At 45.4% G+C, this 15,574-nt stretch overlaps 1 protein-coding gene across 1 annotated transcript in view; it reads left to right on the plus strand.

The window, feature by feature from the left end:
• Positions 1–15,574, plus strand: part of DYNC2H1 (dynein cytoplasmic 2 heavy chain 1) — a 1,714,832-nt gene that overhangs the window by 1,061,362 nt on the left and 637,896 nt on the right. Inside the window, exon 66 of the mRNA XM_085621461.1 lies at positions 2,355–2,478. Coding sequence (XP_085477587.1) covers positions 2,355–2,478 — 124 coding nt within the window. The remainder of the gene's footprint in view (positions 1–2,354; positions 2,479–15,574) is intronic.

Here is a 15,574-nt window from a genome sequence, read left to right on the forward strand (position 1 = left end):
AGTAGGGATCCCCCTGTGAATTTTAGGGCGCATACAATAAGAGGGAAGCCCACAACATCTGCCTAACTCTGTGCAGTATCAGGGCATGCAATTTCTTGTGCTTTTACCTCATCATTCTTGCATTCATCTGGTAAGCATTTTTTGGATGCTCAATTGAAAGAGAAATCTCCGTTTGCTGAGGCAGTCCTTCTATGTTTCCCGGTGTAGGTCTTGTGCTTCACTCACTGGCCTCCTTTTTTAGAAAGTTGTGGGAGTTGTTCACACAAGGACACTGCAAGAAGAGTATGCATCAGAAGAAGAAATGATTTACCTCACTTTTGTATCTTTCTTTTAAATGCATACTGCTCATCTGCATATTCCTTATGACCATCCTCCTCCCTTCTTCTGAAGGAAGGGTTCTGCGTTCAGTCTTATTATTATACTGTAGATGGATATTAACAGAACTGACATCACTGTTGCTCTTTGTGTTTTTTTTTATAGGTCTCGCCTGGCGAAAGCAGCGCATGCGTTGCTCTAGTCAGAGAGACCTTTTGGAATCGATTCTCCGCCATGGGCTTATGCACGTGCCTGCATGGACAAAGATGACTGCTCTCGCCATCTGTCCATAGCAGACAGCATGCGCGGGTCCGTGGGACAGTGGACAGTCCTCCGCCATCTTGTTCACGCCGGCTTCCTTCAACTCTGGCTCCGGCATGCTTTCACTTTAAACAGTGCACGCGCGCGCGACGGACGGACCCAGAGTTGAAGGAAGCCGGCGTGCAACAATTTTTTGGTGTTTTGCTTGTTGTAAAGTTGCAATTACACACCTTTCAGACTGCTTGCCATGTGACCTCTGACCTTTCTCCTAGGACTGCCAGCAAGAGCAGCATTAGGTTTTCACAGAGCCACCACAAATCCCTCAGGAGGTATTTATCAAAAGGCCCCATAGCCAGTACCTTTGGAACATAAAAGCAGCATGTCCCTGGACAATCAATGCCTGTGAGCTCGCGACGCCAGTCCTTCGGTGCCAAGCTTCTTTTGCCTCCTCTGGTAGGAAAGCTTCCTTGCTCGATAACAGTAATAAGCCACCCTCATGCTTTGCCCGCAGCTCCTCTACCACCAGACGCTGGCATGCCTGGAAGGGCACAGCTTGAGCGACAACGGGTCTCCAGACTTTCTACAGGTGGGAAGGTTGGCAAGGTCGTCGTACTGCAAGTTCCAAGCTCAGAAAATCAGCAGTGCTCTGTGCTGCGAAATGCAGCCCCCGTACACATAATGGTAGACTCACCCGCTCGCCTGGAACTTCAAATTGCAGGTTTGTTTGGCACAGACGCAGGAGAGAAACAGGGCTGCAACGCACGAGGCATTCCACGGAACATTTTACTTAAAAGTCTTTCTGTACGAACACACTCTGCTACACGGCACTTATAAGTAGATATTGCAACCTGACGAATATTAATTGGTACTTTAAACATTGGAGCATATTTCGTACAAAGCCCCGTGGTCATCTGTGTGTCTCGGTGACAACAGGGTCCAGCACAATGGTAGGAATTAGGCACTTTGAGAACAAGCATTTGCAATGCAATAGGTCTTGCATTTGCGAAACTGTCAGCTACTGGCATTGTAAATGACAAAGCTTTTATCTATGTGTGGATTTTAAAAACGGATAAATAAAAGGCATTGTCATTTACAATGCCAATAGATTAAAATTTCGCAAATGCGAGACCTATTGCATTGCAAATGCTTGTTAGTAACTTAAACCATGTATCCTTGCAGGTCTGCATTGAAGCAGTAATGTGCCATTTAGCGCCAGAGTGGAGGCAAAGTTGGAGATTTATTTCTAGATCCAGTCCAGCTCCATGCATGATTCATCTAAATAAATTTGCAGCAAGAACAATATCCATCTGAAAGAACATTAATGAACCTAAACAACCTGTTGTTCTGTTGAATACTGGATGTTCTGCATTTCATTGGTTTAGTTGTTTTAAATTATTGGGTGGGGTATGTATGCATGTAAAGGCAGATTTAATTATGGAAGAAAGGGGTTGTTAATAACTTCATAACTCAACGAGCCACCCCCATTTTCCCCCGCTATCCCTATACTCCCCCCCCTAGCGCCTTGAGACCCTCACGGGTAAGTAGTTGCGCTTTACCAACCCTCATTGATTGATAATAATCTGGAGGCTCATCTTTGGATTTTTTTTCAAGAAAAGTAATGGCACAACAGTAAGTTTTGCATTTTAATATTCTTTCGAATGTTAGGTTTCGTACAAAACTTGTTATATAAAGGTTTATTTGCTAGAATGCCCAACATTCAGCATCCAATAAAAAGATTCATTTTTTGCAAAAATCTGCTTTGTTTTCCTTCCTATCAGGATGCCAACTTTATGACTGCTCTTGAGCTGGCAGTGCGCTTTGGAAAGACGGTTATTATACAGGAGATGGATGGAGTAGAGCCTGTTCTGTATCCTTTACTTCGAAAAGATCTTATTGCCCAGGGTAAGTGGAGCTCTTCAAGAAGTACATTTTAGTTATGTGCCTGAATTTCAAAATCCAACTTTACAGTCCACCTTTTCCCAGGCAGACACTTCATTTGTCATGGTCTTTTGACTGTGCAAGGCAGAAGCCAGTCTCTGAATACATTTTCAAAACTAGTTTATACTCATTCCTTTCAGAGAGAATGAGAGTGAAGAGGGATGTAGGTTGAAAAGCAAGGAACCAGATACTTTACCAATTATGTTCAAACATTGTTAGGTCTTGCTACAGGGTGCATATGCAAATGGCAACAATGAAGAATTGTTCTGTTGTTAATTGTGTCATTCTTTTTTGTTGTTGTTGCAGAAATCTGTTTATCAAGGTTTTGTATTACAAACTTCTTTTTAAAAAAACAGTTCCCTATACGGGACAACTATCAGGAATAAGTTGGAAAACATACAACATGCATTTAGTACTTCTATCAAAGTAAAGGTCTTAATACTAAATGATATAACATATGTCCAAACAAACATTCCCAACTCTGATCCCTCTCCTCACAATACCCAAAGAGGAGTACAACCCAATCATCACATTTATCAAGTTTGACCTTCGTCTCTCTCTTCTCCCCTAGCCCAAAACATCTCGTTGTCTCTGCAGCGGTGTCTATTGCGGTGGAAACTGCACTCTCAGGAGGCCTCCACACAGTACTTGATATAGGGGCTTCAATTTGGCTTCTAAATAAAGATGTCAGCCATTCACGCTGCAAGTTAATCGCTTCTTTGACAGGATGGTCCAAATACTGTGGTGTCACGGAGAGATCAATGGTGAATCTTTTATTCCAGTTAAATGCTGTGGTTAGTTTTGTCACCCATGGGCACAGAAGAAGCATATGCACTCACACTTGGTCATTGCTTCAAGACTGTCTGGCTTTCAGTCCAGGAGCATCACATCTGAGGAGGCCGAAATCAGATGTTCCAGCATTTCCCAAAGGGTGGCGGACACCACAGAAGGTGTGAATCTTCGGGCAGTGTCACCAGATGTGCATTATATCTCCCATGGCATCGCATTTCCTCCAATAGTTGGGATTTATATTAGGAAACATTCGATGAAGATGAATGGGGGTATGATACCAACCATACAATAATTTATAATTGATTTATCTGCCCGTTACAGATGTCGAAGAGTGGTGGATGTTTTCTCCCAGGTGCTCTACTATATGCTGGAAATTCGATTGCCTAAGATTCTTTCCCACTCCCAATTATGCCTTCTAATTTTGTGATTTCTCTGCCATAGTAAATACCCAGTAAAGGTTGGAAATACTGCCCTTAGAATGAGTCATCTTGGGAAAAAAGATCTCAAAATGCATCTGTTCTCTAGTGGCTGCCTGTCGGATGTGGAGGTAGGTAATCCAGTATCTTAGCCTTGCATATCACAGGTGCTCCTTTTAGAGAGTTGGAACTCAGCCTTGTATTAATCAAAAGTATTATGTAAAATAGCGTGATATCTATCAGAAATCATTCTGCATCCCTCACTTCTCAATTGGTGAAATGAGTGTCCTTCAAGAGCTGGAGTAAATTCTCCATTGAAGTGGATTGGAGTGTAAGGTGAGGAGCAAGTCTTCAATCCACAGGCCTCCACAAATCCCTCCCACACCCCTTCGAGTTGGTACTAACTGAAGTGCCCAAGTAGGCACAGGGGTGGGACTATATTTCTTTTCAACCCCCATACAATTCCAGATGGGCCTACAAACAATTGTATGATCCATATGAATCCAGTTGTCAGATTCCGCCTAACTGAGGTGGAATGATGAGCAAAAAAAACGTTGGATTTGGATGCTACCCCGAGCGATTGCCAGTGGTTAGAAAATTGCAAGTATTCCTCCCATCACCTTTTGTGGGTTTCATGTACGGAGTTAAGTGGCATGGGTATGCCCAGACGTGGGTCCCATGTTCACTGTGTCGCTGGAACCAAGCTGTACCCGGCTGATTCACCCATATCTAGGGTGAAACTGGGCCTGGGTTGCTTGTGTTCTGGACCTGATGGAGACTTCTAGCTGCAGATTCCTTACCTTTGAATTTCCCAGGAATCTGCAGCTAGATAGTCTTTACCAGATAATGCGTTACCGAAGGTAAGTAACTTGTTCTTTAGGAAGTACCTGGCCTGGCAGTTCGGGCTGTACTGTCCCCATGAGGAGTGGGCTCCAGACTGATTTGCATATGACTGGGTCCAAACTGAGGTGGCATGGTGAGCCAAAGCATGTAGTGTTGGGATGCTGTCCCAAGCGATTGCCAATGATCAGACAAATTGCAAGCATTCCTCCCATCACCTTTTGCGTGTTTCAGAATCCGCTTTGGACTATTCCAATTCCAAAGCTATTCTCAATTGCGCTGCTGTGTAATACCGGGAGATTACAGAAAGAGCCAGAGCACCGTCACCTTTGGTTTGAATAAGAAGCTTCTGGGGTCATCTTTTTTTTATTTCTCAACAGAAACCAGGAGATGTGATTTTGGATATGATTTAAGTATGGCCTGTCAACCCATATCAGGAGGGCCTGAAAAAAATATAAAAGCCTCAGGAGAAAATTCATTTCAATGGAATTGATCCTTCATATTCAGGAAACTACTTCCATCAGGTTTCCAAATCAGGTTCTTTGGTGGTTATGGGAGAGACGGCAGGGGCGCAGTAATTAGCTCTTAAGAAGTCTTTTGGACGTTGAATAATTTTGACCCTGAGGTACTCGGTATGCTTGTTAGCCCATCAAAACAGATGTGGCTTTGGCAATTCTTGGGCCTCACCCTCTGTTAGGGTTAAGGCCTCCAGTTTCTCATAGTTGACTGTATATCCAGAGACCCTTTTGAATAATTTCAGGAGGTCAGTCACAGCCCGAAGAGAGGAGCATGTAGATCTCAGCACATGAGAAGTACATTGTCAGCATACGAAGTGACAGTGTATTTTCAGGATCCAAACCCTATGCCTGCAATGACTTCTGATTGTCAGATATGGCAGGCCAGATTTTCTATAAAGGCGGCAAATAAGAGCAGCAAAAAGGGACACCTTTGCTTGGTGCCCCTTGCAACTCAAATGCACTGGACTTGCAACCATTAAGGGCAACTCTTTTTGTGGGGATAGAATAGTTATAGAAGACAAAAATAAAAAAAAGGTGATCTAGACCACTGGTGCTTAAGGGCTATATGCATGAACAAGCAATCTACCAGGTTAAAGGCCTTCTCCATGTCTAAAGAAAGAGGAACCAAAGGGATGTTCTTGAGGGAGGCTTTTTTGACCAGGTGTACCACTGCCATCACCTTATCAGTTAGCGCAGCAGCCAGGGTGGCTGACTCCGGAACACCGGGGTTCACGGTTCGATCCCTGGCGGCGGCAGCAGGTTAGCCCAGCACCATGTGACTCTGGACAATAGCTCGCTTAATCTTCCCGATGGCCCTTCAGTGCCTTGACACCCTTAAGAGTAATTGTTTGCACTTTATGAATACCGGTATTTGTGTCCAACTTTAATTTTCTCCATTTACCTTGAACAAAGCCACTCTGCTCCAAGTAAATAAGGGAGGGCAGGACTTCATCAAGGCGGGTAGCCAAAACTTTTGTGTAGAGCTTGGTGTCAATATTGAGGAATGCAATGGGCTGGAATAAAATTGTTTAAATTCCTTTAGTTTCTTGATATCATTGGTCAGGGTTTAGCCTGTGTGGATGCAAATCTTTTTGATGTACTCTTCATAAAATGTACTCATCAGTACCCATGCTGTGTCCTCACTCTTACTCCGGTGACATGCCCTCTTTTATAGGTGAATCAGAGCTAGTTCAGCTTTGTTGATTTAGTGTACGTGGAGCTGGCCTATAGCTGCTATAAATCTGTGGGTGAGCTGTGGAAATGGGTGGCTAATTCTTTCACATTCAAGTTTGCGGACTTCCTCCTCAAGCTTAAGGACCTCCAAGTTTCATAAGTGTATGCAGTGGACAGCTTTGGTTATAAACTTGCCACAGAGTACTGCTTTAAAAACATCCCACACTCTCCCCATTGGAAACTCTGTGTCTTCATTTAAACTATAATAGTCATCTACTACTTGAATAATTTCCTCCCTCGCAAGTGGGTCTTTTAACAAGGAGGGGAGAAGCTACCATTCCACCTTGTCTCTTTGTGACTGGGGCATGATCAGGTACAGCTGTTGCACTGATGTGTACAGATCAAACTTAAGATAAGAGGGCATTACTAACCATAATATAATAAAAAAAGATGTGGGCAGATGAGGTAGCAAATGATTGTAGAGGTAAGTCAAGTGCTATTGAGAGAGGGGCTGTGGGTGCCAAGAGATCAGACAGTGAGAGAGATGTGAAGCAGGGAGAAAAATTAGATAGAAAGGTGAGAGAAAGAGTAATATGAGAGGCATGTCACAAAATAATTTCTTTTATTGAATTGCCATAGATTTATTTTCCTATGAGGGTTAGGGTTAAGCAGGTCAGTCCTGCACTCTAAGGGGCTAATTTAAAGTTTGGTTTAGGGGGTACTCAGTCGCAAACGTGTTGGATATCTCGTCCGCCATTGAATATAATACACTTGTAATAGGGTAGACGGGATATCCGTCACATTTGTGATGGAGTATCCCATTGGTTAAACTCTAAATCAGGCCCTAAGTTTTTGTTAAGCCTGTCAAGTTGTAAGGTTAAAAAAGAATGTGGTTATTTTGCGGACCGTTTTTTCTGGCAGGATGTTTGACTCTGAGAACCTTTGCTCTCTTGTAAGCACACCCTGTTAATTAGTCTTAGTACCTGTAAGTTTATAATGATGTTGCTGTTGGTTAAGCTGCTCTTTAGCTTCTGCTTGCTACAGGGACAACCCACCAGTCAAGGTTTCTGTGTAAGCAGTCTACCCATGTACAATACGCTCCTGCGCATTGTGTTGCCCTGTGCACCGTTGTGACCTCAAGGGTTTCACAACATTTTCAATTAAAATCTTTAGTGCAATTTATTGAGTTCGATTTTCTGAATAACTTTTTATTTGCAAATGTATAGTAAAAGCTCAACTGTCCCAGTCTCGGAAAAGCAGAATCGAATGAACCACTTTTGCAACAGTTCCATAATTGACTATCATATTCCAATCAGGTCATCGGAACATTTTGTTTACCTACATGCATTTTGAGTAAGATAACACTTATTCAGCAGGCTCACTCAGTGAGTTACCTACAAAATGTACCAATCAGCTAAGTGGAATATGGTAGTATTATATGGAACTGTTGGAGTTTTAAAAAAAACCCAATATATATATTTTTATTTTACTGATTGTGAAAGTTGCCACTTTTGGTATAAATTTACAAATAACTGTGCTTATGGCAACACAGTGTGCATGAACACACTGTCCAATGAAGGACTTTTAATTTCCAACTCACTTTACTAGCTGGGCGCTTATATTTTGGGGCACTGGGGAATTTCCCACTTTGCCCATGCTTTACGTCTCTGTCTCCCTGGGCTGATATAATTAAGTGTTGTTTAATTGGATGATTTCTGTTATTTAAGCACCAAGAGACAGTGCACCTTTTTAGTGTGTGCTCTGTTGCTTTTGTGAGTGATTTAGTTCTTGGTGGGACTCCCGTCGCCCCACCATGGCAAAATTTAAAAGTACTGCGTTGAGCTGACTGAGTCCAACCTGCTATATTTAGATGTGGGCTGGGTGAACCGCCGTCCGCATCAACAGACTGTTTTCCATTGCATAAGCAGCACACCTCCATTGACGTGGCATTCTACTGTGCTGGCTAACAATACTCTCTCACTGCCAGGCCAACGGGTTTGCGCCAAGCCTATTTAGATTTCCCGTTGTGCTGGCGTTGTCCCAATGGCAGATTCCTGATGTAGTGAGTCCCTGGTGGAGTCGAGACTGGTAAGTACTACTTATTAATCTTTCACTACACATATGTGTTGTGTTTTCTTTAAAACTATAAGTAGGTAATGTGGTATGCCCCTATTTTTACATATAGCACAGCACACAAACAACATATTGAATGTACACCCACAGACACCACAAGCAGAACACCTGCAGCCTCCGCAAAAAACAAATATTTTTTTCAATGTCAATACAGGTGTGTTTGTTTGACCTAGATGAATTTTAAAATGAAAACTAAAACATTATACATAAGAAAGAAATTGCTTGTGAGGGCAATGTAAAAATACACAAGTCCAAAGCAAATGTTGACAGACAATTCATAGTAAGAAAAGTGAAAAAGAAGCTTACCTTGGATACCGGCGACAGCAGAGTTGATTAGCGCCGTGATCAATTAGTAGTGTCAAAAGAAGTATCTGGACAATGGGGTTCGAGACGGAAACAGAAGTGGGAAACAGAAAAAAAGTAAATTTTTACCTCATTTCCATCAATTCCGCCAATTCAAGTTTGGAGGTATTCACCCCGCTGTTTCCTCGACTGAAAGGCACATCGTGATTGGCCCACTGGTAATCTTAGTTGGACTCGCTCCGACAGCTGCTTCTTCTTATGATGCCGTCAATGCTGGAGGAAAGTTCTGGTGGAGACGGCGGCACTCAGACGAATTATCATCCATAGACCCATAGACCTGCCAAGATCTAAATAGAGCGGGCAGACAGGGAGGACCTGGCAGTTCGGGCTGGACTGTTCCCACCGGACACAGGATCAAGACTGATTTGCATATGGCTGGGTCCAAACTGGAATGGCATGGTGAGCAAAAAAACTATGGATTTAGGCCCAGATCTCTGTACTGGGGTGAATGTATGACATTTTTCTGCATTCTGTCCATCAATCGTTCTTTTTGCATTTGTCACCCCGAGTGGGACGGGTATGCTCAGACGTGAGTCCCGTGCTCTCCATGCCACTGGAATCAAGCTATCCTGGCTGAAGAGGGTGAAACCCCGAAACCAGTCCTAGGATGCTTCTTTCCAGTCCAGGGAGGACCTGGCCTGGCAGTTCGGGATGGACTGTTCGCACTGGGCACAGGGTCAAGACTGATTTGCATATGGCTGGGTCCAAACTGGAATGGTTTGGTGAGCAAGAAAACGATGGATTTAGGCCCAGATCTCTGTAATGGGGTGAATGTATGACATTGTTCTGCATTCTGTCCATCAATAGTTCTTTTTGCATGTAGGTAGGCAGTGTAACCGTCGGAAAAGTGACGGCAGGGCCAGATCCGCCAAGATCTAAATCGAGCCCTTCATCCCGTTTGTAGTGGGCATTCAAAGAGTCTGCCATCTAGCCTCACCCTTTTCACAAGCCACATTCATTGCTATTTATGAGAACAATAAGACAGCCGCAACAAGGGTAGATTTCTCAGAGAAACCAGTGCTTTGGGAAAATCGCTAGGGTTGAGACTGAGTATATCATTGAGGGGGTCCTTTTCTTTTTAGATGACTGAGAAATGTGGGTGCAATTTGAATTACTTTGTGAGAATTACTAGGGCCTAGTGCACTCTGTATTTCCGGCTCCTGAGGCTGTAACAGTGTGGGCGCTGCCACATCATGTAAGTAAAGATGGGGTGATGAGTTTGCTGACTGGTACGTCCATTTGTATTAAGATTGGCAGATCATTGTTTATGGTAGGAGCCACAAGGCATGGCAGGCAGCCCTTATCGGTTCTCTGTTCTGAAACCCCTACTCTAGGGGATTTGCTACACTATCCTGCTTGGTTCCGATTATCAAGCCCCCATTGTCACTTTTCAAAGATAGCTATGCTCACGGAGCCAGCAGCATAGGTGAAAAACTGGCCAAAGAGTGTTATCTCAGCTGCAGTTTAAGCTCTTATCATTCTTATAATCTGTTTTTCTATAATGAATAGTGATCAGCACAAATGTGAGATTTCATAGCAGTATGTCTGTTTATTGTATGCTGTAGTTCATTACAGGAAGGACAAATCTCTGTGCATGTTTCTACTCATTCTCAGCTACAGACTATTTTTAGTCGGATTTACATTAAGTTGATTCTAATACTTCCTTGCTACAAGCTAATAAATCTTTTTGGTATGTGTAGAAAAGTAGGATCTGCTTTCATGGTTACCCCTGCTTTTTCCCTGGTCTCAGTGTGTTTTTGACTTAGTCTGCTGGGTTCCTCCTAATCAGGACCCCATCATCTGTGCACTCTCCCCTAAATTGGCTCTCGTAAGTACTTTGGTACCTCTACAATTAGCTACTGGTGTACCCTTATAAGTCCCTAGTATATGGTACTGAGGTACCCAAGGCATAGGTACACCAGGGATCTCCCACTGGCTGCAGTATGTATTGTGCCACTAATTGGAGTCCACTTAAACTGTGACTACAGGCCTTTGCAGCCTGTATGAGTTGGTGCTAGCACCTCTCAAAACAGATAAAAGTTTCCTTATATCTGAGGTCACTGCACTTGAAACCTATAAGTCAACCCTATGGCAGGCTCTTCAGTTCTGAGGGCAGGGTGCTTGGTTATAAGTGTGAGGGTTCCGCTGTATGACACGGACACCCCTACAAAACACTGTAGTCGATTCTCTTGGCTTTGTAAGTGCGGTCAGTCATTTTAAGCTAAATAGTGGACATCAGTCATTACGAGATGTCCAACTATGTAGTGGCTGCACCGAAGCTGGTATCAAACATGTTGGAATCATACCCCAACACCGATTTGTGCTGGAAGCATGATCCCATGTACTAGGGGGCTCCTTAGGGGACCCTTCTGTGCTCCTGGTAATAGCCTTTCAAGGTCTGCCAGCTAGCTAGCCTCTGCAGACCGCAGACACAAATCTGCCCTCCTGCTGCTGAGCTGAGCAGGGGAACGTAGAACAATAGGTTTCCTATCACAGGGAGGTGTGACCACCTCCCAGACAGGACTTAGTTTATTGGCTGGGGTGGGGCGCTTTGCAGTGCTGCCAGACTGCATTGAGGGGTACATTTGGTACACCCCTTGCATACTCCGGTTTGAGCCAGTCCAGGAACCCTTGGTTCCCACTGTGGTGTGAAACTGGACTAAGGACAGGGGAGTATCCTCCCCTCTGTCCAGCCCCTCCTCTGGGAGGGACCCCCTCCCTAGGGTACTGAGGGATTCCCCTGTGGGTGAGTCCTTAGATCCTTTGTGGAGCAAGACTCACCTCTGAAACCAAGGCACTCTTCGACCATCTGGACACTTGGACTTCGTTGTACTTTGATTTTAATCAAGACTGCTTCAAGGAAGACACCTGTTGATTCTGGTCTCGCTGTTCTTCAAGTCTTCTGCGTCGTCTGTGTCTTTGCTTCTTCCAGGTTCTCCAGAAGGCCTGTGGGCATCAAGGACATCCGAAGTAATCTCCCTTGGAGTGAAGGAGTCACTCTCCTGCATCTATAGGCACCACAACAAAGCTGACCAGTCAGCTGCTCCTGTCACCTTACGGACTTGCCGAGGCCTAGCAACACAGGTGGTGGTTCTGCAGCTCCTTAGAGGACTGACCTGACTTCTCAGCAACTTTGAGAAAGTATACCTCGCCGGGCTGCTGGGACCTAACCCCTGTGCACTGCGTCTACTTGCCATTGCCAAGGCTTCTTGGCTCTGCACTCCAGAGATCTTCAGGCTACAAGAAACTCCAGACTCCAACACCTCAACCCTCAAAGATTAGCGTTCTCACTGCATCCTCTGCACCGTGGGCTCCGGAGATCTTCGGTGAGCTGCCTGAGGTCCTCTTGCTACTCCTGTGCCTTCGGCCTGTGGGTCCTCTAGAGGGTATTCCTTTGCTTCAGTGCGCTCCACAGCTTGCTCAGGGCCTGCTCTGACTCTCCTTCAACCGGCGAGTCCCTTGGACTTTTCTGGTCCCAAGGTATGCATCTTTTCGCTTTCCATGTCAATTGCGGCTACCAAGGCTTTTTGGTACTCCCGCCAGACATCGTTCACCTAGACACCGACATCGGACGTGGGACAGCTTGTGCTTCACTCCTGATCTTTCTCAGCATCACCTGGTCCTCACAGCTGGAGCAACAAGGTCACCGTCTTCAGTTCTGACCCTCCGGACATTGGTGGGCATTGTTCTTCCATGCCTTCTGTTCACTTCCGAGTGGCATAGATTCTGTCCCCTCTGCTTGCAGGGTCTTCACTTCCAGAATACACTCTTGGGTTCCACTGAACTCCTACACAGGCTTCTCCAGAGGCATCCTCTTAGAAGTCATCCATTGTAGTGTACGGCAGATTCCAACGTCATTTTACCACTATGCACCTGGCTTCCCTGGTGAGGGTAACCTGGTTCCTTGCTCACGGGTGGGGTGACTCTCCAAACTTATGTCATCCAAAGGGTTTCTTCGGGGTCCTCTGTGAAGAGTCCTTCTTTAAAACTGCAACCACAACTTCTCTATTGACTGCCATTGGGTACACGGATGTGTTTCCACTCTGCACACAGCCTCTGTGGGTTTCCTGCGTACTTAACTTTCATGGTTCCTTGTGTCCCCAGCTCCTCTGTGTCTTCTGGTCCAAGTCTTGTTCTCCTTTGCAGTTCGCATTCCACTTCCTTAGTATATGGTTTGGTCCCCCCCTTGAGCCAGTGTATATTTGTGCTACTTACCTGATTATTTTAAGCATTCTTGTGTGTATTGTTGATATATCCAGGTAGGAGGTATACCAATGTGTAATGATTGTGTTGTGTAATAAATAGACTGATTTTATAAAACACTGTGTGGTTCTTTTTAATCTAAACTACACTGTTGATTAAATGTGGTAAAACAAGCTCCTTTACACGTCTTCTGGACTAAGCCTGAAGACTGCTCTCCAGAGCTACCACTTTGAGAGCTTTCTGTGGTTACCAAAGACCAATAAAATCACCATAAGGGTTGCCTGGATTAGTGCAAGGTGCATCACCTAAATAAGTGTGCACCATATACTAAGTCAGCCTCCTACAGTATGTTTAATTTTGAGCTACAAATTCAGCTTGTACTCTTTACATCGGTAAGCACACTATCTTTCATATATAGGAGCAGACACCATGGAATTCAGTGGGTTGTGGGTGGGCGGTGATATGACCATGCACGAAAAAGAATATAACCTGCTATACTTTAGAACAATATTGCAAGTCACTGTGGTTTCCATTACCTTATAAATAAACTCAGCCTTCTGTGTTGTTCTCCAGCACTGGATCTTTCGTATATCCACATGCTCGAATCTCTGTCACCAGACTGGAAATCCCTGGTAACTGTATTTTGCAGTAAGCAGTGTGAAAATGGTTATAGGCCTTCACAACAGTATTTTTTCATTAGCACATTCACCTCATTTGAAACAACCCGAACTTCAGTCAATGAGTTGGAAGTATTGAGCTCTCCTACTCCCCCAAGAGGCCACCATACATCAGATTTCTACTGCACGGTGTGTGTCATGGAGTCCCTGAGAACAGCTCTGCGCTGACCTGGTTTTACCTTATAGTGGGCACTTTTAAATCTTTATTTCATCCTATGTAGCTTTCTGCCAGCCATATCTTCAGCCTTCAACAAACTGTGAGTTGTTTTTAAGAGGTGACACAGTTGATGACCCCATTGACGGCAACACAGTATCACTCTTGTGCAGCATTCACTGCGACAATGATGATCCCTGTAGGAAAGTAGGATCTGATTTCATGGTTAGTCCCACTTTGTGCTTGGTGTCAGTATGTTTTGACTAGTCTGACCCGCTTCGTCTACGGGGGCATTTGGATTATCGGAGCTGCTGCCCGACTTGGAGGTGCTGAGGGGAGCGAACTGGTGTTGCTGCTGTGTGGGGAAAGGCCGGTGCACGGGACTCCAGAGACAAGGAGTCCGTGCGTGGCATCAGCTGCGCTGCGCTGCGGCCCGCCCACCCGCCCACTACCTCGTTAAACGAGCTCGCGGAACCCGCTGGCGCGGGTCCCGCTTCGTCTACGGGGGCATTTGGATTATCGGAGCTGCTGCCCGACTTGGAGGTGCTGAGGGGAGCGAACTGGTGTTACTGCTGTGTGGGGAAAGGCCGGTGCACGGGACTCCAGAGACCAGGAGTCCGTGCGTGGCATCAGCTGCGCTGCGGCCCGCCCACCCGCCCACTACCTCGTTAAAAGAGCTCGCGGAACCCGCTGGCGCGGGTCCCGCTTCGTCTACGGGGGCATTTGGATTATCGGAGCTGCTGCCCGACTTGGAGGTGCTGAGGGGAGCGAACTGGTGTTGCTGCTGTGTGGGCCGGTGCACGGGACTCCAGAGACCAGGAGTCCGTGCGTGGCATCAGCTGCGCTGCGGCCCGCCCACCCGCCTATTGGTTCACGCCCCCATATTACCCCTTGTCTGCCGCTGCGCGGGACGCGAGCGGGACGCACCGGACGAAGCCCGGACAAAGGGCGGATAGTCTGTGACAGTCCGGGACAGAAGGGGGCTGGAGGGGGCTATGGACATTACGTGTTGCTTTGAGGTGTTCAACCACTCAGGTTGATATATTACGTGCTATTTACTGTTCCCTCCTTGCGTGTTGTTTACTTAGCGATATTTAGTGGGAAACCAACTGCAAAAGAGGGTAGTGGGTCTGTGTTGTACTCCAGGGGCTCCCTGTTTCCTTTGTGTTGTTGAACCAGACTAATAGCCAAAAAGGTTAATACATCATGTCCAAAGTTAAAACTACCCCTGTTATAGCGACCATGGACAATTACCTGGTCAAGATGGTAGATAAGATTAACCAAGAACGAAGAAAGTCCTTGGGGCGGCCGGGGCCTATTGATCTGATCCCCTTATCACCAAACTCTTCTACCCCCCTGTCCTTTCCTCACCAGGACGTTAGTAATCAGTCTAACCACATGGATAGCTCTATCTCGGTGGTACCTTTAGACCAAGTTAGTTCTGTTAGTTTAACACCTGGGGCTTCCACTGACTTAGTACCTAGTCAGGCTGTCCCCCCAGATCCACCGATTCCATGCTTGACGGCCCCAAGATCACAGAGATTACTACGTTCCTGCAAGAATAACAGTAAGAATGCCCAACTAAAGAGGGGGGGGAAGTCGACCCTTATCAACTAGCTTTGCTTGTGACTCTAATGTTGCATCGGACAGTACCTCGGTCACTTTAGACAGCAAGCAACTTGACTTCTTAATCAGCACTATAGATGCTAAGTTTGATCTGCTTGTAAAACCTCTACTGATTAAACTTGATACGATTAATGATGAAGTAGTCAGACTGGGAGGTCTGTTAGA

Source organism: Triturus cristatus, chromosome 8 (genome assembly GCF_964204655.1).
Source record: "Triturus cristatus chromosome 8, aTriCri1.1, whole genome shotgun sequence".
NCBI classification, from domain to species: Eukaryota; Metazoa; Chordata; class Amphibia; order Caudata; family Salamandridae; genus Triturus; species Triturus cristatus.